Source organism: Phyllostomus discolor, chromosome 2, assembly GCF_004126475.2.
Source record: "Phyllostomus discolor isolate MPI-MPIP mPhyDis1 chromosome 2, mPhyDis1.pri.v3, whole genome shotgun sequence".
NCBI lineage: Eukaryota > Metazoa > Chordata > Mammalia > Chiroptera > Phyllostomidae > Phyllostomus > Phyllostomus discolor.
Window position 1 is genome coordinate 10,978,920 of NC_040904.2, and position 25,099 is coordinate 11,004,018.

At 49.0% G+C, this 25,099-nt stretch overlaps 1 protein-coding gene across 9 annotated transcripts in view; it reads left to right on the forward strand.

Annotated features, from left to right (window-relative positions):
* Nucleotides 1-25,099, forward strand: part of DIP2A (disco interacting protein 2 homolog A) — a 104,127-nt gene that overhangs the window by 54,209 nt on the left and 24,819 nt on the right. For 8 of the 9 annotated variants that reach the window (XR_004901227.1, XM_036017541.1, XM_028504536.2 and 5 more), the window contains 14 exons: nt 730-927; nt 7,360-7,451; nt 10,670-10,780; nt 12,203-12,326; nt 12,590-12,699; nt 13,108-13,210; nt 14,726-14,790; nt 15,040-15,133; nt 16,297-16,416; nt 18,044-18,158; nt 19,159-19,298; nt 21,636-21,772; nt 22,248-22,328; nt 22,796-22,923. Coding sequence is in view for 7 of the 9 variants with exons in the window: in XM_036017541.1 (XP_035873434.1) it covers nt 730-927; nt 7,360-7,451; nt 10,670-10,780; nt 12,203-12,326; nt 12,590-12,699; nt 13,108-13,210; nt 14,726-14,790; nt 15,040-15,133; nt 16,297-16,416; nt 18,044-18,158; nt 19,159-19,298; nt 21,636-21,772; nt 22,248-22,328; nt 22,796-22,923 (1,618 nt within the window). In the remaining 2 variants the exon portion in view is untranslated. The remainder of the gene's footprint in view (nt 1-729; nt 928-7,359; nt 7,452-10,669; nt 10,781-12,202; nt 12,327-12,589; nt 12,700-13,107; nt 13,211-14,725; nt 14,791-15,039; nt 15,134-16,296; nt 16,417-18,043; nt 18,159-19,158; nt 19,299-21,635; nt 21,773-22,247; nt 22,329-22,795; nt 22,924-25,099) is intronic. The other variant, XR_004901228.1, reaches the window with a different exon arrangement.

Here is a 25,099-nt window from a genome sequence, read left to right on the forward strand (position 1 = left end):
GAATATAGATTTTTAAAAAATACCAAGAAAAAGAAGTATAAACTTGTAGATAAGGAACAGAAATAAAGCCCAGTGCAAGATACAAGCGTGTGAATGCATGGAGCCACGGGGGCGCACCGGCAGCCCACCCGCAGCTCCTCACGCCTCTCCTGTGCACCTTTGCCGCTCCACAGGGGACCAGCTCGGGTGTCCCCTTCACAACTGAGGGTTGGACACTGCTGTTAGGCATTGTTTCCCTTTGTAATCACATAATGCCTTTCAGGTTCAGAGTTCAATCGTGTGAGTGCTTTTTAGGGCAGTCTTTCTTCCCTTGGGCAAATTTTGGTCACATATCCACTGAAAATATCGTGGACTTTATTTTTCTTTTGAATGCCCGAAGTGAAGTAGTGACTCTGTTAACTTTCATCTTTTAGAAGCGGGACTGGTGCCTGCCCTCAGGTGTTGTCAGGGTTGGCAGTTCCCTGTGAAGGCCTGGCTGGCTCCGCCCCCACCCTGGGATTGGCCTGTGGGGTTGTGGTCACCAGGTTATTGTCTGTGGTTGAAGCTCCATCTGTCCAACTTTGGTCAGTTGGTCTGTGACTATTATAATGATAAATCTAAACAAATAATTGTCACCTTTTTATAATTGGTATTTTTAAAGAACAAAATTATAAACTATAAATGCTTAAAAATAGAATGTGTGCATGATACCATGAAATGTTGATTTTAAAATTTCAATTTTGCTTACAGTTCAGCAGCCAGATCCAAATCAGCCAAAGCCTGAGGGAAGCCAGATGGTGGTGCTGAAAGGAGAACCTCTGGCCACGGGGATCTCCTGGCCGCCTTCGCTGCTGGCCGCCCTGCAGCGCTGGGGCACGATGCAGCCCAAAGCCCCCTGCCTGACCGCCTTGGACACAACGGGGAAGGCCACCTACACCCTCACCTATGGCAAGTGTCACCAGAAGGCAGCCCGGCTCCGGTCTCGCTGCTCCTGGCTGCACCACACTGCACATGTCACACATACAACACAGACATGTTCTTGGTGAGCACAACAGAACACATTCCTGAGACAGTAACACAGCTGCCTAACAAACAGTATGTTGCCTCACTCCAGGTAGCCCTCCTGGACTGCTGCCTCTCCCTCCCACCAGAGGGGACCCACTCCCTGATGGAGGATGACCAGCCACTGCTGTGGTTTTGAGTGTTCTCATCTGTATATGTGTTTCTGAACAGTGGAGTTTAGTTTTGCCTGATTCTGAACTTTGTATAAATGGAATCATACAGTATATATTTTTTGTCTTTGGAGCCTTTTGGTTTCGTATTGTGTTTTTATGTAACACAGATCATAGCATGTAGCTTAACGCATCTTCACAGAGTAAACACATTCAGCTGAGAAGCATTTTCAGGTCCCCGAGCCTCTCGTGTCCCCTCCAGCACTCGAGTCCTCGCACACACAAAGGCAGACTGTCATGCTGACTGCTGACTCCTCTGGCTGTACCTGCCTCTGAGTTTGAGTAGCTGGGACTGCACGAAAGGTGTTCGGGCTCTGCACTCTTGTGTGGCCTTGTTTGTGAGACTCATCCGTGATGTGCATGAAGTGTAGTGGTTTATTCTCGTTCATAGATGTTATTTCCTGCGGATGTGCCCGGGCTTATTTAAGCACGCTGCGGTAGACAGGCATTTGGGTTGTTCCCGAGTTGGGGCTGTTGTGTGTGGTGCTGTTAGGAACGTTCTCCTGTGGGTCTGTGGGTGGACGTGTGGAGGGGCTCGTGCAGCTGTGGATGCCGGGGTAGTGTTATCTAGCTGTAGGTCGTTCTGCCAGGTGGTTTTCCATGGGGCGGCAGCAGTCTGCTCTCCACCAGCAGTGTGTGCAGTCCCAGGTGCTCCACGTCCCCCCCAGCACTTGCCATCGCTTCATTGGGGCCTGTCTGCTGAGCGTGTTGTGGCGCATGTTATGGCGTTATTGCATTTCCCTGATGACCGGCAATGCTTTCATATGCCTGTTGACTGTTCGAATATTCTTTCATGAACTATCCAAAATTTTGGCTCATTTTTCTATTCAGTTGCTAATGTTTTCTTCTTTGTGCATTTCAGAGACAAGTCTTTTCAGATACATGTTTTGCAGATACCTTTTTCCACTCTTTGTATTGCCTTTTAACACTTTTAATTGTGGCTTTAGGTAAATGAGAAGTCTTGCCCTAATGTAGCCTAATTTAGCTGTTTTTTCCCTTTTCATGGTATTTTTTTGTTCTATTTAGGAAGTCTTTACCAAGCCTAAGGTCACAAAGATATCCTCCTACCTGACCCTTTGCATCCCAAGTAGACTTTAGAATCAGCTTGTAGTTTCTGGAAAAAGTCCTGCTGGGATAATGATTGCATTGCATCGAATCTGTAATTGAGTTTGAAGAGAACTGATTCATCATTAGAATATTTCCTCACTCTTGAAAACCTTTAATTTCTCTCAGTAATGTACTTTACTTTTGAATACAGAAGTTTTGAGCCTCTTTCATTATTTATCTCATTGTAATGGATGATTAAAAATGTTTTCTACTCATTTGTTGTTTGTATATGTAAGTGCAATTGATTTTTTAAAATGATGATTTTGTATCTTGCTAAAGTAACGGATAAATTATTTTCTTGTTTATTAATTGTTTGCCCACGTGTCTTTTGCTTGTCCGGTGCACGAAATCAGCCTGCGGTGGACAGTGATGGTGCCATCTATCCAGCCATCATGTTTCATTTATTTTATAGGTTGAATAGCCAGACTATTGATAATGTGTCTCCCCCCGCCCCAACCCCTGACTGCCTTTTTAAAATTTCCTTTTCTTTGGCTTGCATCTGCCTTACCACTATATATTTAGGTGTGATGTTTGAAATTTCCTGCTTGGCGTTCACAGGGCTTCTTGAATCTATGAAACAGTGTCTTTCATGAGGTTGGGAAAATTGCAGCCATATCTCTTGACATATCGGCGCCTTTCCATTTTCTCTCCTCCTTCTGGGGCTTTGAACCTCCCTGAGTCCCACATGCCTTTAATGTTCTTCTTATACTTTGCATTCCCTCTTGTATGTATTTCAGGTTGGAGATAACCCTCTTTAAAATTTCTCTAACCCTGTCTTCTGAACTTTGTAGCCTACTGTGAAACTCCTGCTGAGTTCTTAATTTAGGATATAGTTTAGAAATGTTATTTCCCTGTTCTAATTCCTGCTCTGATTCTCTGCAGCAACTCTTTGCCATTCCCTGCGTTTCCCTCCTCCTCCCCTCGATGGCCTGGAGCGCGCACCTGGCCCGCAGTGGCTGGAAGCGTCACCAGGCCCAGTGCTGGCTGCCACGAGCTGTTCCTCCTGTCTGTGCTTTCTCTTGGCTTGGGTCTGGGGACTTAGTTTTGGGGGTGCCTAGTACCTTTCTTGACTGAATGTTGGACATTGTGTATAAAAAATTACGGAGGCTCCGATGCTGTCACCTTCTGCAATAAAGTTCCCCCTTCCCTCCTCTAGGCAGGTGGTGTAGTGGCTGGTCACTGCAGTCCAGTCAAGGCCAGCTCAGTCCACCTCTGGCCCCCAGGCACCTGGCTGTGCCTGGTGGATTCTGTGTGTCCCTTTCCTGTGGGAGAGTCCCCACCCATGGCTTTTGTCTCATCTGGCTACATAAGGCCCCCCCCATTGCTCTCAGGGGTGTTCCACGTGGGTTTCCAGGCTCCTGCTGCACACAGTCCCGAGGTCCAGAAGATTTTCTGGGAGGAAGCTGGCTGTGCTGTTGAGGCTCCCCATCTCTGCTGAAGACTCTACTGTGTCCTCTGTGCCCCTGTGGCAGCTCTGCGGGCTTGGGGCTCGGATATATTCCTCCCCCTGCAGGTGCCTGCAGTGGAGGGTCAGCTTGTCTCCCCAAAGGTTTTCTCTTTGGAGTCTCAACTCCTCTGGTTGCCTTTGCTGCCTCCACCAGATAGTTTCTGCATTTTATCTGGTTTTAAAATGGTTTTAGGTAGGAGTGCTGGTCTGCCGCCAGACCTCTCTCCTACTTGGAAGCACAGTCTCTTACTTTGTGCTCTTAAGACCCACCCATATTATTGTGTACAGCTGTTACTCATTAATTTCTGTTGAAAAAGAAACATTTCAGAAGCTGCGTGTCCATATACTGCCAGCGGACATGGGGTCATTCCCATTGTCGGCAGTTCCTCTGCTGCTGGGGGCATTCCAGTGTGTGCCACCTAGCACATAGTGTGCTCTTCCGTTGGGCATGAACTTGGGATGGGAAACGCCAGGTCTGAGACTGAGCTTATGTTCGTATTTCTCAGATAATGCCAAATTCTGCCCATTCATGCTCACCTGATCATGGTGTGAGTCCCACCCAACCCCTGTCATTGTCAGGGTTATTTATTTTAGCTAACCTGGTGAGAATATGGTGGAATTTCATGGTGGTATTCGTTTGTATTTTCCTAGTGATTAAGTATGTTGAGATCCTTTCCTGTTCTTTTAATTTTTGTTTTTCTCTGTTTTTAATTACTATTGAATCTTCTATACATCTTTTTTATCCTCACCCAAGAATATAGTTATTGATTTGAGAGAGAAACATTGATCGGTTGCCTCTGGTACCTGTCCCAGCCAGGGATCTAACTCACTACCCAGGTCTGGGCCCTGACTGGCGGTCACACCCACAGCCTTTTGGTGCACAGGGTGGCCTTCCAACAAATGGAGCCACCGGCCGGGGCCGCACATTTTTTGTGGAGGGTGATTTGCAGGAGTTTGTATGTGTTCTGGCTATTTCTCTTGCCAGCGCCATGTGCTGCAAGTGTCTCCTCCTGTGGGGCTTGGACATTTACCCCGAATGGCAGTTTAGTGAACAGAAGCTCCGTCCAACTTCACCTTTTCTTTTTTGGCTCCTGCTTTGGATGCAAGGCCAAGATCACAAAGCTGTTCTTTTACGTGGGGAAAGCACTGTTCACAGTTCACAGTTCCATCTGCCATCCACTGGAATTGCTTTTTGTGTGTGGCACGTGGGAGATGGGTTCCAGGACCGGTTTTTCAAGAAAGATAGCCAGTTGTCCCGTTCTCATGTACACGGTGCCACATTGTTCTGCATTGCCAATTGCCACTGTGTCATAAAGGGAGTTGGGCACACAGAGGTTTTCTGTACTATAGTTCTTTGTTTTATCCCATTGATTTGTTATTCCATCCTCATGCCAATACCATGCTCTCCTAATTACTGCAGCTTTACAGTGTCTGACATCTGAGGAGGAGGTCTTCCGTCTTGTTTCCTTCTCCAGCAGTGCGTTGGCCGTCCGAGCCCGTGTGATTTTGTCAGTGTTAGAGTCGGCTTGTCAAGTGCCACAGGCACACCTTTTGAGATCTGGGTTGTCTTTGCTTTGAAAAGTTTGAGGAGGAGTAACAGTTTTGCGTTATTGAGTCGTCCAGGATGCAGATACAATGTATCTTTCCATTCACATCCTTTCCACTCTATGCCAATAATGTTTTATCATCTTCTGTGGGAAGACTGCGTGCTTTTTTAACACTTATTCTTAGGTATTGGACATATTTATTTTAATCGTATTGTTAATAGTGTTATTTACATTTTTAACTTATTATTTATTACTGGTATGTAGAGATCAAACAGTATTTGTATACTGTTACATCCGGAAGCCTTGCCGCTTTCAATTGACAGTGCACCTAGTCGTGTCATCCGCAGACGGTGGCAGTTTTATTTGTTCCCAGTTGTTTCAGGGGCCCTGCCCCCAGTTGCACTGGCCAAGACTGAGGAAAATGGCAGATGTTACTGGCTTCTGCTTTCATAGGGGAAGCTTTCAGTATCTGACCATTAATTATGATATCTCTGATAGGAGTTTTTAAAAAGATTTTATTTATTTATTTTTAGAGAGAGGGGAGAGAGGGAGAGAAACATTGATGTGCGAGAGATACATCAATCAGTTGCCTCTTGTGCACCTCCTCAACTAGGGACCTGGCCCACAACCCAGACATGCGCCCTGACTGGGAATCAAACCAGCAACCTTTTGGTTCTTAGGCTGGCACTCAGTCCACAGAGACACACCAGCCAGGGCTCTGATGGGAATTTTAAAGATGGCCTTTAAAACTTGTATTAAGGAAGTTTTCTTTCACTTTCAACTTAAGAAGGATTTTTAAAATCTTTAATCATTGTTAAATTGTTTATTTCACCTTTATTTTGTTAATGTGACACATTATGTTGATTTTATGTTAAACCTCTGCTTTCTTGAGATAAAACTAACTTGGTCAAGATGCATTTTTTAAAATTTATTATAGCTGGATTCAGTTTAGAGATCTGTATGTATTAAAATTATTAAGATCTTGAGTTGACCATTTATGTAGACAAAAGCAACAGCATGTTGTGAGTTGAGTATTTTTTTCTCATTAATGTCTCCAGATCCACAGTACACTTATTTCACAATGTTGCACCTGCATGTAATATTAAATTTGAGCATTTATTCAGAGGGCATGGCTGCTCAGACTGCATGTGGTTGTGTCCCAGGAACGTGAGAAGGGCTGAATGAAGAAGCTGGTGTTACTTGTCAGGTATACTTCATAGGGTAAAAGCTAAGGCTGCTCCAATTGTTGGGGACAGACTCAGGCTTTTCTGTCTTCCTGCCCCATTATCACCCCTGCCTCTGTCTACCTCCCCAGACCCCTGCCATCCTGTTTACTTTTCCTCTGTCTCTTCTCTCATCTTCCTCGATGCAGCTCATCTTTGCTGAGCATTCACTAGTGCTGGCTGCTGAATCTAGTAGAGACTGCGTGCCAGGAGGGGAGACCTGTTGGGCAGGATCTCACAGGGCTAAGGGGTCTGGATCCTGAGGATCTGGGTGCACCACCCCAGCAGCCGTGGCTCTGGGTAGTTGCTAACATCTCCCTGCCGGTCTTGTCTTGAGTGACAAGTGGAGACGAAGATAGGACCCACCTCATATAACCTGTAAAGGTTATATGAATTATAAGGGATGTAACTGAGAAAATGCATTCACAGTGCAATGTTGAGTGAAGAAAGCAGGGTGGAGTGTGATCTCATTTCTAGAAAATCCCACATGTGTATATGTATGTGTGTGCATATGTATATATGTATTATATATATACATACATAACAAAGAATGCTACATTTTTTGCTGCTGGCTTTCATATATTCTAAATTTTCTGTAACTAAGTCCTGTATTATTTTGGTGTTAAAAATGTAAATCTGTAAGATGTCTTTAAGAGAAAACCGTGAAGTGCATTACAGCATTGTGCAAAATAGTTACCACTTGGAAACTACCTGAATTTTCAGTAACTGAGTAATGGCATATTATGGGGTATTGTAATTGTTACATTAACATGTTAATTATTAGTTTAAGTTTCGCATTGCTTAGTATTTTTGTTTTATTTTAGGCAAACTTTGGAGTCGAAGTTTAAAACTAGCGTACACTCTCCTTAATAAACTGACTAGTAAGAATGAGCCACTACTTAAACCTGGAGACAGAGTAAGTAACTGGAATGTGACTTTATTGGAATGAGCAAAAACAGAGATTCTAAAAATCTGTTGCATCAAAATCAGTGTTTTATCAGCTGGTTAGACTTACAGCATTAATATAAGGGATTTAAAGTCAATATGAAGAAATATTAAATATGGGAAAAGGTTATGATGAAGTAGATAAAATGATGGTTCTTTTGTTCTTATTGCTTATCCACTGATGTTTAAACTTCTTTTAGCTTTGACTTCATATATGTTGATTTTAATAAAAATATTAATATATTAATAAATGTTCAATTTCCAAAGCTTAAGTTTCATGAGGAAATGACCTTAGTTTGAAATTCTGTGTGCCTGTTCCCTCTTATCCACCTGCCCAGATACAATGCAGAGGAGGCTGGCAACTCAGTTCCTTGTCCTACACGGCCCCAGTAGCCACATGTCACTATTTAAATTAATCAAAATTAAATAAAATGAAACATTTAGTTCCCTAGTCACATGAGCCACATTGCAGTGGCTCAGTAGGCATATGTGGCTGCCATATTTGATAGCTCGTAAATAGAACATTTTCGTCATTGTAGACAGTTCTGTTGGGCAGCATTGTCCTCAGAAAGTGAGCCAGACTTGAGGCACCTGGTGTACAGGAAGTTACCGGATGGGAAACTGGAGAACATGGTGAGAAATCAATATACCAGTGAAATCCCTTAGTGAAAAAAGTTTCCTAGGGTCAGATCACTCAACAATGAAATTGTCAGTTGACAAATTGACAGAGTTTCAAGGCAAAGAAATGAAAGGAAAAGGAAAGGCAAAGGGGGGTTGAAAGGAAGAGGAAACTTGGAGAGAAGCTAGATACAGAAAACTAATGTTCAGAAAATTAGTATTAATATTCCTAGAGCCTATAATGAAGAAAAATAAATCAAGAAAAATATGCTAGTAGGAAGGACCAAGAGATGGAAGGAAAAACAGTGCAAAAATTAGAATTGATCAAGAAGGCTCAACATCTGACTGACAGCGGTTCCAGGAGAGAAAGGAGATAGAGTGTAGAAAATTTTCAGTGACGATAGTAATGCAAGACAGTTTTTTAGAGCTGAAGAGCACAGGCTTCAAAGTGAAAGGACCTGCAGTGAACACAGTAGCCCCACAGAGTGCACGTGAGCATGTAATGACGTTACCGCACAAGGTCAGGGTGCAGAGCTGTGCGGGACAGCAGGATGTGTGCAGGGGTCAGCAGTCAGACTGGAGAAGCCAGCGTGGCGCTTCAGAAGTTCAGAGGGATTCTCATTTTAACCTACAGTTCAATTCCTGAAGGTTCAACGAATGTAAGGATGAGGTAACTGTTTTCAGACACACAGGACTCAAAAAATACTGGACTCCCAAGCACACTTTCTTGGAAAGTTCCTAGACGGTGTGCTTCAGCCGAACGAGTGAGTAGGGCTCCAACAGAAGAGCCATCGGGCAGTCCCTGGGTTACTGCTAGCAGCCAGCCAGGGGCCGTCTAGCCAGGACTAGGGTGACAGAGGATCCTGGGTGGGTGTGGGGCTGGCCTGCCGCTGCTAAAGCTCCTGAGTTCACTTGACTGGTTGGTTATTTGAAAGTACTGCTGATCGATACTTACGTATGTGGTGGAGTATTTCAGAGCACGTTGGCCAGTGCCTGTGTAGAGAGCAGCGCCAGTAGGAACGCTGGTAGCTGACACCCCCAGAAAGAAAGGAGACGCGTACCTGGCTGTGAGAGTGCGAACTGCACGAGAATGATACTTCATGATGCGTAGTGCTTTAAAGGGAGTCTGAAAGAATCCCTGATTTATGTCGTACTTTAAAATGAGTATAAGAATCACTAATTTATTTTTCTTGAAGGAAATTCCTGCAAGGACAAAGAATTCCAGATTTTCTTGACTTGCTAGAGAATCCATGTAATTAATTATAAAAAGATTGACATGGTCACAGTTACTTAGCAGAGATGGGGGGCAGATTTGCCCTCCTGTATGTCAATAACATGCTTTGTACAAGTGGACAGACACGACCCTTTCACGACAGACTCTCTCCACCGAACATCTAGGCACAAGGCCACGCACGGGCCACAGCTCTGGGGCAGTCACTGTTCACATCAACTGTAGAAGGAGAGCTTTGCCCTTTCCAACAGACTTGTTAGAACTTGGTCAGGTTTACGGAATAAATACAGATACAGCCTACATTTTGCCTTGCGAAGTGGGCAGTTATTAGTTACCCCCTGTTATGTGTTCAGAGGCCTTTGTTAATAGTCTACTCAGATAATCTGATTTATCACTGTGGTTTCAAGCACACTCGCTACACTATTTGGAACTTACAAAAATCTTATTCCTCAGATAGCTTTTCATGTAACCAGATTATTAAAAGAAATGGAAATTGGGATGATGGATGAGAGAAGAGAAAGGGTGGAAGATGAGGGCTAGATACTCATCTGTAATAACTGGAAATAAAATTAGTACCTAAAATTTTAAAAAGATGGAACATAGCAGGGTAAGCATAATATTTGAAAATATGAAAGTAAGTAGCATAGGAAGATGTAAAATATTTTAAGCTGTTTGCCTTGGGGAATGAGGAAGGGTAAAGCCTGGGGTACGTACTGTTTTTCATTAGTACTTTTTTGGGTCATTTTAAATTCGATGTTTAAGAATTTTTGATAAAAGTGTAAGATAAAAATAGAACAGGTAATTTAAACCGTAGCAGCACGGTGACCAGGTGGGAAGAGGGACTCGGAGGGAGGAAGCGGCTATAGGGGTCTCCACTGAGGGTCTCTGCCCACCACCCTTCCCTGTGGAGATCTGTTCAACTAAAACTTTAGTGTCAGGATCTTTTTTTTTGGAAGCTATTTTAGATATAATTTGGTTTCCTGTTCACTTTTCATGTTGATACGGGTGTTTTACACCTGGGCTGATCGATAGTGGGGGTGGGGTGGTCAGTCCCTGAGTTGCTGCTGCCCGTATGGTCAGAGTGGACAGGCACAGGCGGACCCGTGCTGGGTTGTCTTTACATTCAGAAGGTTATTTTGTTGTATGTGGAGTAAAGACCTCAACATAAAAACGATTTAGTAAGAGTTAGATGGTTGAGGGAATTTAAGGACCAAGAGCTAACCCCAGGGCTATAAAATGACCTGAATGTCTCAATTTCGTCCAGTCAGCAGATGCTCTAGAAGTGGAGCTGGTGTAGGCATTCTCCTGTTGAGTCCATGCTCGTTCTCTGTGCTGTGCAGGTGGCGCTGGTGTTTCCGAACAGCGACCCTGTGATGTTCATGGTTGCGTTTTATGGGTGTCTCCTGGCAGAGCTGGTGCCTGTCCCCATAGAAGTGCCACTAACAAGAAAGGTAAGGAGCGTGGCCTCGGCCATGGGTTCGGGTTCCACGGGGCTTTCTCATGGAGCTGACACAGCAGTTCTGGGGTACCTTACTTCTTCTTCATTCCAGGGAGTGGTCAGTAGATGTAACTTTGTTTACAGATAATCTATTTTAATGTAACTTGTTGGTGAGAAAGGCCACTTGGAACAGCTGTAGATCTAGCTATTATATCATCTGTTTGAAACTGAGCATTTTTTCTCTGATAAATATAATTTGCTACTTTTTTCAAAACCATATGTTTGTTGATGGTAAGTTTCATTTCTTGGGGACAAGTCATCACAGTGATGCATCACAGCTCACTTCTCCGTGGCAGTTTTGCATGGGTGGGACGGCGCTGTTCTCGCGACTCTGCATGCACAGCGGGCGGTGTTCGTTGCTGACAGACGACGACTGGGGGGGGGCTTCGGGGTCTAGGCAGCTGTTAACGCTTTATAGATAAAGGTTATTCACCTATTGAAAAATTACTTTAGGAGTAGACTACACATGCATTTTAGAAAAATCAGAGTTTTCCATTATAACCCAGTGCTCAGGCAGTTGCTGATGTGACCATTGTCAGCAACAAATATTCAAGAATCTCATAAGCGAAGTTTGCAGATAAACCCAGTATGTTTGCACAGCTAATATATGACGACAGGCGCTTGAATACAAGGATTCCTAGGGAAAAACTAGAGATTGGTCAGATTTGTGAGAAGAAAATGGTAACATTTCACTGAGGGACGTAGATAAAAAGCGACCGACTAAAAGGAAGTGTGCTTTTCTGTGTGGGAATAGTTAGTGTTGTTAAGGTCGGGCCTCCTCAGGGTAACCTGTAAATTTCAAATACAAATCCAGTGGAAAGTTCCTTATTTTTGGAGTTTATTAAAATGCTGCTGTCATTTGCAGGAAAAAAGTTTGAGAAACTAGTTCATTATCTGAACTTTATATTTTGCTGCAAAAAATACATATCTTTTAAATTTAAAAACAATTGTATTTTATTTTCATGAAAATACAGCATATAGCAGCAATTTTCAACCTTTTTTATCTCATGGCACGTATAAACTAATTACTAAAATTCTGTAGCATACCAAAAACCGTATTTTTTGCCGATCTGACAAAAAAGTAGGTATAATTTTGATTCACTTACACCAGGTGGCTATTGCTGTATTGGCTGTTGTCATTTTTTAATTTGATAGTTTAAGGGAAATGAGGTCAGTGCCCCTGGCTACGTTGTCAGGTACTGCATGTTGCATAATTCTTGTGGTCCACACGTTGACAATCGCTGGCATTTAGAATTGAGTTGTCCAGGAGTTTTACGAGGGGGTGGGGAAAAGCGCTCTGCGTCCCGTGCGTGGGCCGCGTTGTAAAGTCCCCGTGCCACCTCGCTCCCCTCCACCCCCACTCTGTCTTGTGCAGGACGCCGGCAGCCAGCAGATCGGGTTCCTGCTGGGCAGCTGTGGCGTTGCCCTGGCCCTGACCACGGACGCCTGTCAGAAAGGCCTGCCCAAGGCACAGACGGGAGAGGTGGCAGCTTTCAAAGGTGGGCCCCTGGGGCAAGGGGAGTCTGTGTCCTGTGTTAAACTGTGTCCTCTAGTACTTCTCTGGCAGTCAAACTCACACAGGCTGAAGCGTCTTCAGCAAAGGTAAAGTCTCTGATTGAGGCCTTGGTGAATCTTGCTTCTTACCTGGTTCAGGGTCTAGATCTCTGCTGTTTAAGATGAACTGAGTAAGAATTAAGGGAGACTGAGACGTCTGTTCCTCTGACACTCACCTGTGCTGTGTCCCCTGGCGGCCCCCTCACAGGCTGGCCCCCCCTCACCTGGCTGGTGATCGATGGGAAGCATCTGACTAAGCCCCCCAAGGACTGGCACCCGCTGGCCCAGGACGAAGGATCCCGGACTGCCTACATAGAGGTAACGGCCTCCCTAACAGAGAGTGTGCTGTTTAGGCCCGAGGGTGCGGTCTGGTTTTCACATGAACGTGAGCTGCTGAGTTTTTTTAGTTTAGGCTACAACTTATGTTTTATGTTCAGCCCGGTGAAGTGTCATTTGGAAACTTCCTCAGGTCCTATCTCCCCGCGCTGGCTCCCCGGGGGTGTGGGCAGTTGTGACGGAGCCTCACGCACTGTTGCCCTCAGCACCTGCCGAGAGCGAGTCCCGACTTCATCTGAGGCTGTCACCCTGAGGGTCAGGGCATACAGTGCTCTCCAGCCCGAGGGGCTGGTTAGTGAGGGAGAGACAGCCGACAGCTTCTTCTCTCTAAAATCTGTCAGCCTCCAGAACCATCACATAATGGCTTTTTTTCCCCTTGAAATCTTTCAGTATAAAACCAGCAAAGAAGGCAGCACAGTGGGGATCACAGTGTCCCATGCATCCCTGCTGGCGCAGTGCAGGTCTCTGACCCAGGCGTGTGGCTACTCAGAAGGTAAGGGAGGGTGGGACGGCTCTTCCAGCCATGCTGAGGGCACGGCACCTGGGCACTGTGGCCGAGGGTGTCGGACCCACCCCTGTGCAGGGCCCGCCCTCTAACCCAGGTCATTCCGGGTGCCGGCACGCTCAGGCTCTGCTTGCGCTGGATGAGTGGGCCCTTTTCAATAAACACACGTGTGTATTGGTATACGGGGTGTGTATCGTTTCCCACCAGTCCATCAGTGCCTGGCGGCTGGTTCAACCTGCAACGGAGCCGAGAGGCAGTGCCTTTTACATTTGAAAGAAATGGAAAGCTGTCTTATTGGGACACACGTTTCTGTTTGCTGGTTTAAATGCTTGTGGTTTGCGGTTAAGCTGTCCTGCATACAGATACGCAGATGGAATCTGTGCGCATAGGTTCTCTCCTGGTAACGCCACATGTACTGTTAGATATTAGATATTTAATTTGGAGAACTGTGATTCCCAAAACTATAAAGACACGTGCATGGTAGTTTTCTGTGCATTAAGATACATGAACAAAACTAAAAAGCAAATTGTGTAGCATGTTTAAATATCTAAGATATGGGTGTTTAAATGCAAAGGGTAGTGGAGGGCACAGCGGAGACTTCAGTACAGATTTGGAAGAGGATTTTACATACGTTCAAGGGCCTGAATAGTTTTTTAAAAATTAGACCTGTCACTCGTGTCATCCATGGTTTTCTTCTTCAGACCCAGTGCTGACCTTATGTATGCCCCCTGTAATTGGCTCCTTGGCTGATCAGGAAGCCTCTGCAGTGTGCTTCTTCAGGACGCAGCAGAGTCCTGGCACACGAGCCCCACTCTCCATATTCACCAGGGGTATTTCTCCTGTCTGGCGCACTAGGGCTTGCTGTGGCCTTCCGTGTGCGGCCAGATCTGCTTCCAGCCCCAGGCTCTGTCCCTTGCCCAGTGCGAGGTCTGGGGCCAGGTCCCGCAGAGGACACGGCCAGGAGCGCTGAGTTCAGGGCTGTGCTGGAAGGCCTGGGGACTCCTGTGCGTGCCTGCTCCCTACCAGTCACACCCTCTGGAGGAGAAAATGGGCAGGAGACAAGGTGCAGCTTTCACAAGGGAAGAGACATGAGCTTCATGTGACATTTCTCAGAGGTGCAGGGCAGTGTCCTTGGGGGCGAGAAAAGGGGGAACTGGACGTAAGGCTGAGCAGTCAGAGCGCCCGTGAGATCAGCCTCAGTCCGACTGACACGTGTGACAGCCTCGCTCAGCTTCTCAACCAGAGGCTGTTCCCCTGTTTTCACGTGGTGCCAGCACAGTCATCCGCTGTAATCCAAAAATCGTATGACCCGCTTTTATGTTTTTTCAGTAATTTGAGTAGATAACCAAGATGGTTGGTGAATTAGTGCATGGTATTTGGAAATGCTGTATGTTTCCTAAAACTCTAATATGTTGATGATGTGCTCATCTCAGATTCTCTAAAAGTGCACGTGACTTGTGAAGAGGTTCACTCAGCGGTTTAACCATCTTTGTCCACTTTCAGCCGAAACACTAACAAATGTGCTGGATTTCAAAAGGGATGCTGGTCTGTGGCATGGAGTGTTAACAGTGAGTGTTGATGCTAAATGATCTGATTGTTGGCATGAGGGATTTCTGATGTTTCCCATCAATATGTGACACCGTACCCTACCTTCTAGGTGATATAATTAATCCTCTAGTCCTGCTGACTCACGTGACCAATGTGTCTGAACCGAAATAGTGTTGTGAGCACTGTTACCTTTGCTGCTTTTGGCATGGTTTAGTGCCCGCAGCCTGGACACGGGCGAGGCCTGCCCTGAGCACCTGTGTCTTTCCCAGAGCGTCATGAACAAGATGCACGTGATCAGCATCCCGTACGCCCTGATGAAGGTGAACCCGCTCTCCTGGATTCAGAAAGTGTGTTTGTTTAAAGGTAAAGGAACTAGCATCATTTCTTGATTCGTCCTTCATGCGTCCTTCATGAAAGAAGTCTTTTTGAATTAATCTCTGGTGATTAGGAAAAAAAATAAACCCAACACGCGGATGGCAGACGTGGGCTAAGGAGCCCCGCGGGCCAGCCTGCACCGTGACCGGCTCTGAGACCCGTCTGTGGCACTCCTGACTCGCCAGTGCTGGCTGCAGGCTGTCGTGACCTGTGTGTGCAAGGCCTGGCCACCCTGCACGGAGAACTGTTCAGTGACAGCTCTTTCCTGAAGGGACCATAGGCTCCTAATGATATTTTCTTGGAATTTTCCTTATAATCGCATCAATTCTTAGTATTTGAGATGGTTTCCAGAGGGCTTGTCAAGCTGTCAGCAGCAAAACTGTTTATTCAAGCAGCGATGTCCATGAGCTGTCAGCGGGGCCCCGCCCCACCCTCCACCTTCAGTCAGTCACCCCTACAGTCCGGCCTCTCTGTGGCTCGGCTCTGATGGAGCTTTAGGACACCTTCACGGGACCCCCAAGCCTGGGCCTAGGGTCTTCGTTCACATTGAGCTGCCCTGGGTACGCTGCTTGCTTCTCTGTCTGTGCTGCCAGTGCTGCGTTACTGAGTGTGGACGTGGGGCGTGTGCTCTGATGGACCATCGTCAGGGCAGGCTCGAGGGGGTAGCCATCTCTGTTCATCCTGCTTTACTGAGGAAGACTGAAGCGTGGAGTTCTGGGTGAGGCCATGGAAGCCACTGAAGCCATGGGCGCGGGCTGCCCACTAGCACGGCCAGGCTGGGAGGCTGAGTCTGTCTGCTCCAGCCCTTGTGTCCCGGAGGCTTCTGCTGGCCACGCAGCTACATGCAGTGGCACCTGGGGGAGGGCAGGATGAGACAGAAGAGGCAGATAATGAAAGAGCAAGATGGAGCTTCTGAGGGAAAATCAAAATTGAAAATGGATCTGAGTTTATGTTGTCGGAACCAGACCTCAAAATTGATTTTCAGTAAAACGGGTTAGAGTGGGTTAAAGTGCACACGGAACTCGGGGTGTGTGGCCTGCAGTGCAGGGTGTGTGTCTGTGCTCCTGTGTGTGCACCACGCCTGGCAGCAGGCGCCGCAGTGGGTCTGTGGGATGCGGGGGCGTTGCCTTCACATCTGTGTCCCCCTGCAGCCCAGACAGCGGTGGTGAAGTCCCGTGACATGCACTGGTCTCTCCTGGCTCAGCGAGGCCAGCGCGACGTCAGCCTCAGCTCCCTGCGCATGCTGATCGTGGCCGACGGCGCCAACCCCTGTGAGTAAGCCCGGACCAGGGCTGGGCCCCTGGTGTCCCCAGAACAGTAAGAGTGAGTGTCTTATAACGGTCTCTCTCTACCATGTCACCTCTTGTTGGTATGTCTCGTGCATGTTTTTTGGCCACTAAATTTGGAAGCGATTTTAATGCAGTTCGAAGAGTGGACATGTCTAAGAGTCGTCTTTCTTAAGCAGCGACCAGAACGTGGATGTGGATTGGGAGCCTCCTGAGCCCTTTGGCCTAGTGCTCCCCCGCTACGCCCTACACTGTCTCAGCTGCCCCAGGTCCTCCTGGTGCAGACCCCTAGTGTGCTGCTATGCACCCCAGACTCTCTGGGGCCCAAGTGTGGCTACTTGTTGAGGGCCATCCAGGGCCAGACCAGGGCATCTTCCGGAGAGCCTCAGAGGACCTTGGCAGGGTTGTGCATAGAAATCCCTGTGGGTTCACACAGAGCCTGTGACCAAAGTCCAGCCTGTCACCCAATCCCCTGTCCAGTGTAACCCTGACACCCCTGAGCAGCTGTGCTCCTGGTTACCCTGTTGCTCAGGAAGATTACCTCACCTGCTAGTACCCTGCCTCTGGTTCCTTCCATCCACACCTGAGCTCAGTGGGGTCCCTGCGCCCTGCTTACGGAACACCTGGGTACTGCCCACTTCTCTGCTTCTTTGCTGTGCCCCTGGCCAGGCTGCTTGTCTGCTTGAGTTCAAGTGTCCAAGTCATCAGATGACACTCCCCTGTGGTGCCTCAGCTCCACCCCCATCTCCATCTCCTCTGTGCCCCGCCCCATCAGGAAGCCCCTCCCAGGCCAGCACCCCCTGCACCCTCTGCAGACCTCAGCCCTGCCATACCGCACACCAGTTCCCCACAGCGCCCTGACTGCTCTGGATTGCCTTGCTTGTCCTCTGCTGTCTCCTGGTGCCCAGCACCAGGCTGCACTCGAGGGCACCTGAAAACGGGTCCCTTCTTTTTCTCAGGCTTCTCTGCAGCAAAGGGCTGGAGATTTGTGGTACAGCCTTGGGGTCCTGCACAGACAGCACCCAGCCTCCTGGGAACTCCGTTTGCATCTTGGTGGTGCCCCAGACTGTGGTCAGGATGACACCAGGGGACAGAGTGTAGGCCGCCTTGCCAGGAGAGGCATGGGAGTGTTACCGGGCAAGCACTTCCCTGCTCAGGGTGTGCACGTGCACCTGGGCCTGTGACGCGGAAGGTCCGACTTCGTAAACACTCCTCGGTTGCATCCCACTCTCCAGACCTTTGGGGCCATGGGGTGAGGCTGTGTGGAACAGGGAAGCAGGACTGGCCCCGAGTTGGATCTGAGAACCAACACAGAAGTTAAAAATAGGTTTTCTATGAGAAATTTCCAACTTCTGTTGTTTTGAAAAGGTGTTGTGTTTCCATGGAAACAGCCCAGTCCTCCCCACTCCCTTTGAGGTTTTTGCCTTCCTGTGTTGTGACAGCATCTCACATTATGGCCATTTAAACACGAAATGGGTGGAAGGTCAGCCTGTGCAGTCTCCAGGCTTGTGGCCACGGTACCCGTCCCTGACAGCTTGTCTGCTCCGAGTGCGGGTGTGAGCCCCACTGTCAGCCTTGCGGTTACTCCCATGTCCCTCTCTGTTTCATGCAGGGTCCATATCCTCCTGTGATGCCTTCCTCAATGTCTTCCAGTCCAGAGGCCTGAGGCCGGAGGTCATCTGTCCTTGTGCCAGTTCTCCTGAGGCGCTAACGGTTGCCATCCGCAGGTAGCTTGATTGCTTGTGTCTTGTAAAGACTGGATTCTTCCTCCTGCTGCTGCATTCCTTTCAGCACCAAATGCAGTTCCCTTGTCGCTAAGCAGTAGCCATCGTGAAGCAGTGCCCCATCCTGTGCCAGTGTCCCAAGCTGTTTGCACAGGAATGGGCACCCCAGCACCATCCTGGGGCAGAGGGCAGTGGTCTCACGGTCGAGAGCATCTTCAACTCCATTGTCAGGAAACCAGTCTCGGTTGTGGTGCATCATTCATGCTAATATGTCCATAGCGTGTGCTTTTATTGTACAAGCATTAAGTAATTCTAAAATGTTAATAACTTAGCATTAAAATAACATTTTTATCCTTTACAAACCACGAAGTATTCTTTAGTCCTTTGTTCTGTGATTTCTTTTGCTCGTCAGTGTAGTTTTTTCCGCTGAGCACAATAATGACCTTTGTTTCTCAGTGTTGCACTTACCAATGCTGCATGACAAATTACTCCCAACCATGGTGGCTTAGAACAGCAACAGCCAGTTACTGTTGCTCATGCTGTCTGCGTCAGGGCTTTGCTGCTGCCTTGCAGTTGGATGCTGTCTGCACCGGGCCAGGGCGGGGGGAGCCACAGGCACGGCTTCCTGTGTGCAGTCTCAGGGCCTCTCCCGCTGGTCATTCTGCTCACCTGGCGGCCCCAGGCTCCCAGTGAGTCGTCCAGGACAAGCAGGTGGAAGCTGAATTACCTTTTATGACCTCCCTTGGAGGTCAGTTAGCGTCACTTCCACTGTCCTCACAGGCCCACCAGCTGAAGGGAGGAGCATTGCTGTCCCACTACAGAGAAGAGCGTGGGGTGGAGAGGTGGTGGCGTTTTTAGGAAGACAGTCCGCCAGGCGCAGCCCTGCAGCCAGTGTCTTCTCAGCATGGTGCAGAGCAGGGCCAGTGCAGCAGCGTCCTCCTGCAGGCAAGGTGGGCCACCGGCCCCATCTTCCTCTGTCCGTCAACGTAGTTTTGTTCCCTAGGCCGCCTGACCTGGGAGGACCTCCTCCGAGAAAAGCTGTGCTGTCCATGAACGGCCTCAGTTATGGCGTGATCCGAGTTGACACTGAAGAAAAGTTGTCAGTCCTTACTGTCCAGGACGTTGGCCAGGTGATGCCTGGAGGTAAGGGAGGCACCTGGAACGGGTCTTGTCCTTTGATTAACGTGACCCAGTGATGCCAGCCCCAGGCTTTGTAGGTGTGATCTGGGGGCACACAAGTAAAAGATTCATTAAAAGGGTTTTCTGTGTAAAGTGGGATTTTAATTTATAACATTTTTTCAGTTTTTTGCCTCCTTTTATGTTAAGTTTAGGGTTAAGCTAAAATACGAGGGTGTGTTTATGGCCTGTGAACCTGACTTCTAGTCCTCGTGTTTGGGGTAACGTGACAACAGCTCCCTCTGCTGTCAGGCCCAGTCTTCACACTTCACACTGTCAAGGCGTAAACCTCACTGTCCCCAGTGTGCCTGAGTAACTTGACAATTGGATTGTCTCAGCAAGTCATGAAAGTACACGTGTGTTAGGAGTGTGACCTTAAACTGAGGTTCACAGAAATCCTTGTGGGCTCCAGAAAGGCCGTGGCAGCCACCCGGCAGGCACATCAGGCCCAGGGCCCGGCCAGCACATCAGGCCCAGGGCCCGGCCAGCTCAGGAGCTGTCAGAAGCTGCCCTGCCGTCCCCGAGGAGAGGGTGGTGGAGCTGCCTTCCTGCGGCTCTTCAGGAGAGGCCACATGGAGTGACGCTGGTGCAAAGTTTCCCATGGACATTTGGGAGCAGAGTCAGGCTCAGCAGGCCCCCGGTGACAGTTGTGAGAGGGAGGGTGCCCTGTTTTCGCCGCTCCAAGGTCACCCCCCGTTGTAGCAGCCCTGCAGCCACTCCAGTTCCCCTCCTTGCCTTGCCATCTGTGGTTCACTGGCAGCTGTCCTGACCACCCCTGGTGACTTCCGGAGGCAGGTCTCACCTCTCGGTCAGTCACTCCTGCTTCCCCCAGTGCCGCTGTGTCTGTGTTTGAGGCTGCAGGGTCTGCGGGCCGCCAGCACCCGGGCCCTCGTCTTTGCGGGTCTGCCTCCACAGGCGGCCTGTGCACGGGACGTGGGCCACTGGGCGGGAGCCAGGGTGCTCCAGAGGGTGAGCCACAGTAGGGATGTCGGATCTTGCCTGTGCGGAGGAGTCGGGACTCTTAGAGCAGACTGGAAGTTCAAATTTTATTTCTAGGTACACTTCAGCAAGATGAAGCATGTGTTTTTCCTTCCATAATTGTACCATAAATGTGGTCCTATAGTAACTTGAACATGAGGATGAAACGTTTTATAAAGGAAAGATTGGGAGTCTTACGTATTTTTAGTAGTTATAAGGAGAGCACAGTAACTATTTAAAGATTGGTAAAATATAGTCTTGGTGATTTTTCTGAATGAATAAAAGGGACTTTTCTTAGTAGCATTTGGTTTTTACTAGTCAAGTATGGAACAAGATGGACTGTGTGTGGGCGGTGCTCCCCTGGGTGGGTGTGTGCTCGCGGCGTTCCCTTAGGGTGGCGTCTTTTGGCCAGGATAGTTGAAGACTGATTGGTACTTTTAGCAGATGTACAAAACTCATGATACAAAGTGAATTTTGACCTGTTGTGCCTTTCTGTGATTTAAATTGGGATGTCTGTCCTCATGTGAGTGTCTGGATGTGAGCTGAGGGCCATCTGCTCAGTGAGATACATGAATTCCATGTCCTTTAATGAACATCCCCAATGTTTTCTCTCCTGAGTCTGCTGAGGCTTTGGCTGCTTTGTGCACAAATGGAAATAAATGACTAATTGCCTTCCTGAGATTTTTCCTTGTTCCCCATCTTTGGAGGTGAGAATGCATTAGAAAAAAAAAAAAACTCAAGAAGGAGCAAAGGCAGGACAAAGCCCTGATGACTACAGACTGTTTAATTCATACTGAGTGACTGTTTTGTTTGATGGAAGATTGCGTGTCCTGGTGTGTGCTTTGCTCTTTTGTTGGAGGCTGTTTCTGGATGCCTGCTCTGTGGTAGGGCTGGGGGGCCGCAGTGCCGAGGGGCAGGAAGTGGGCGGGAGCCTCAGGTAGAGTTGATGTGCAGTAAAAATGGAACGGGGGCGATTGGGCTGGGGGAGGCGCCGCACCGAGGCCTGCAGGGCAGGAAGAGCCCTGGTACAAACGGGGCCTGTCGGGCTCTGGAGCAGGGGCCAGCCTCGGAGCAGACGTGCACGGTGGTGCCTGCCACAGGGGAGGACACACTGAACCGCCGCGTCGGCTCGCCCTGGCGTGTGTCACACACACAGATACGAACAAATGGAATGTGTCCGATACCGGTCAGCAAGCTCATTGTAAGGGCGTGCTGCACCTGTGATAGTTTGTTTCCGTGACTGCAGCCGGTGGCACCAAGTAGATTCTTGCGGATGATCCACTTCGGTCAGTGTGTTTATGCTTCTGAGGTTTTTTTCCCTTTTAGCTAATGTGTGTGTTGTGAAGATAGACGGTGCCCCGTGTCTTTGTAAAACTGATGAGGTTGGAGAAATATGTGTTGACTCCAGTGCCACAGGCACAGCGTACTACGGACTGCTTGGGATCACAAAGAACATCTTTGAGGTTTGTACTTTGTGCTGAATTCAGTTCCGAGAACGCCCGTGGGGCACAGTGGGTGGTGGGCAGCCTCCTTGGTGCCCGCTCTGCTGGGTCAGCTCTGACGTGAATCGAGGCTGCTCGGGCAAGCCAGCACTCTTGTTTGCTGGTGCTGTGGGGGTGTCAGGAGAGCCCAGCGAGTGCCCCCTCCTCCAGGCCAGGCTCTGGGAGCACGGGGATGACGGGGCAATGCAGCAACACAGGCCCGTGGGGGCCATGCTGTGCCCGGGTGCCCGGGCAGGATCTTGTCAGCCTCACAGATTCCTGCCCCAGGGAAGCCCCCGCCCTTCGGGGAGCAGAGGTGACAGCCCCGCCTGAGGAGCCGTACCCTGGCGTCAGGCAGTGAGAGGGCCAAGCTCTCCCGCCAGCCCGCTGACTCCTGGACTGCTGGTTGACATCCGTGGACCTCTGCCTGATCGTTCCCTACCCCCACTCTGCGCAGGCTGTCCCGGTCACTGCAGGAGGAGCGCCCGTCTCCGACAGGCCTTTCACCAGGACTGGGCTCCTGGGCTTCATCGGCCCTGTGAGTAGTCATGCCACCAGGACCCGGGTCCCCATGGGCTCGCCACTCGGGAGGGGATGTTGCCAGCGTGTAGTGGGTGTCTAGAGGCTGGGGTGCCGTGCTGCACCCCACAGTGCACATGGCAACACCCGGCAGAGAACTCTCACCCCAAAATGTCACTGGTGCCGAGTTTGGGAGCCCTGCCTGTAGTTCTGCAGCACTCAGAGTGCTCTACAGACTCCATCCAGGGCTGCGTGCCCGCGTTTGGCCTTCCTCGTGCCACCTCCCTCCCTGGATGCCCTTTGGTCCCTGCCTGAGCCCGCCAGGCGGTAGGGCCCCTTCATCCTACGGTTGCCCCACCCCGGGTTGTGCCTATCACCTTGAGCGTGGGGCCTTGGTTCCTGTGTGCTCCCAGCTCCTCATGGCAGGGCCTGACCCACGGGGCCTGCCTGTGTGTCCCACGTCCTGACCAGCTTCATTGCCTTCAGGACAACCTGGTCTTCGTCGTGGGCAAGCTGGACGGGCTGATGGTGGTCGGGGTTCGCAGACACAATGCAGACGACATCGTGGCCACCGCGTTGGCCGTGGAGCCCATGAAGTTTGTCTACAGAGGCAGGTGATGCGCTGCGGGTCCCCGTGCTATGGCTCTAGGTCCTTTCTCCACCTAAGGTCGGAGAAGTCTCTTTACAATGGAAGGAAAGCTCAGGGCTTTGAACAGGCAAATCTAAAGATTTCTTTTCATCAGAGAAATCTCACAAGGAAAAGGAGGCACTTGCAGATCAAGGACAGCAGAGTTAGTGTCCTCACTGTCCCCAGACTTCCCAGTCCTCGTCCTCTCAAGATGATGCGGTCTGAAGGTGTGACTGGGCCCAGGGTCCAGCACCGACACCACAGAGGGACCGTGTGCACGACCTCATGGATGCAGACCGGAACACCCCGTCCATCGGCAGAGCCAGTTCTCTTTCTCCTGAGGTTTAGGGACACATGCAGAGACCCTGCCTTGTGCCTGGAGTAGAGTCAGTCCAAGTTCCCAAATGTGTGAGGCAACCCTTCAGAGATTTTCATTTCCGCTGAGCAAATAAGTGGACCTCTGACCGAGGCCCCGGGGGCTGGGGGCAAGGAGGGGAGATGCTGCCCAGCTCCTGAGCTGTGTCCTGTGGGAAGCAGCCCCTTCTCCTAGTTGGTCTGCTTGGCCGACTGCATTTTTAAGTTTTATTCTTTTCGGGAGGCGCTTTTCTCACACTAGGGTGCCTGTGAGCCTGGCTAGATCCTGTCTTACGTATACCTTGAAGAAATCATTGGGGAATTCTGCCAAATTGTGGGTCAGCATGGGCTGCTGGCTATCCCCAGGAAAGGAAGATGGGCATGGGATGACCGCCCAGGAGAGAGCAGCAGGTAGTCTTGTGGGCATATGCAGCCTGGAGCATCCCAGGATATCGCTACCCGTTGTTGCAGCAGAGACTGGGTACACTGCTGTGCAGGTGTCCACGGGTCACACCAGGGCAGCCCATACCCCTTCTGGGGTGGATGAGAGAGGCTGCCTCCTTGCATGGCCACCAGAACCTGATGGTATCTGGAGGCGAAGGCCCCCCTCTGAGCAGGTGCCTGATGAGGCGATGCCAGCCTGGGTGATTGGCTGGAGTGTGGGGTGCTTGCTCTACAAGCAGGCAGCATCGCTTGCCTGCCTGTCCCTGCCAGGCAAGTGCTTGAGGACCACAACCTTCTTGAAATAGAACTACAACTGATTGTGCTGCTGAGATATTAGTAACGGGAAATGAGACCAAGAAACCGTAACAGTTGTGTGCACAAAGAGCACCATAGATGGAGTAAATAGGGGGATAGATACAGCTGGAGAAAGAACTGATGAACTGGAAAGGCAGAGTAAGAAACTAGTACAGATGTAAGGAAATAGAAAGTTTTAAAGAAAAATTGGGAGAGATGGGGAGAGAGGAAGAAGGGCTGGACATCCAGGTATCAGACTTGGGAGAGAAGGAGGGCGTGTCTGCAAAGCAGGAAGCTGGAATTCCCTGCACTTGAGAAGGGTCCACACGGTGGACTCGGCGATGTCTCAGCTGACACGGGACTAGGCAGAGTGCACCGGCCTTCCCAGCACCGGGACTCCCCAGCACCGGGACTCGTGGGAGAAGAGGACAGTGCAATAATGTTTGCAAGTTTTGAAGAGGCATTTTTAACCTAGATTTTGTATTTATCCAAAGCGTCACTTAATATAGTGCAGTTGAAATAAAAACATTCACGGGTCTGTGTGTTCCTGAAGCTTGGTCACCGAGAGATCATTTCCGTGAAGATAGTTTCAGATGAGGTACAGATGAGGTACTAAGAAACAAATTCAGGAAATGCTACAAGAGGTATTTAATCCTGGGCAAAGTTTGTTGTATAAAAGAGTGTGTGTGCGCACACGTGTGTGTGTGCTCATACCAGCCACATGGGAGAACAGGAAGGTATGTTCATACAGGCCCAGAATGAGAACCTCAGATGCGCTCGCTTGGTGGTGTGATGGGGAGACCAGCTTCGTGTCGTACAGGAAAAAGCTGTGTCATCTCAAGTCTAAAAGCAGGAAGAAAAGGAGAATATTGAAATGCCTAACAATAAGATGGGAGAAACAAGTCCAGTAAACACAAGGAGATTAATTCAGTGAGCGACAGATTTAATCAGTTAGATTAAAAATATAATCATAGAATTTATAGACAAGGATTTTTGTACAAAGGAATGTATCAATTATTAGCATTATGTTACGGAACATTTTGAACTGTGTGCCTGGTGGTTTTGCTTTG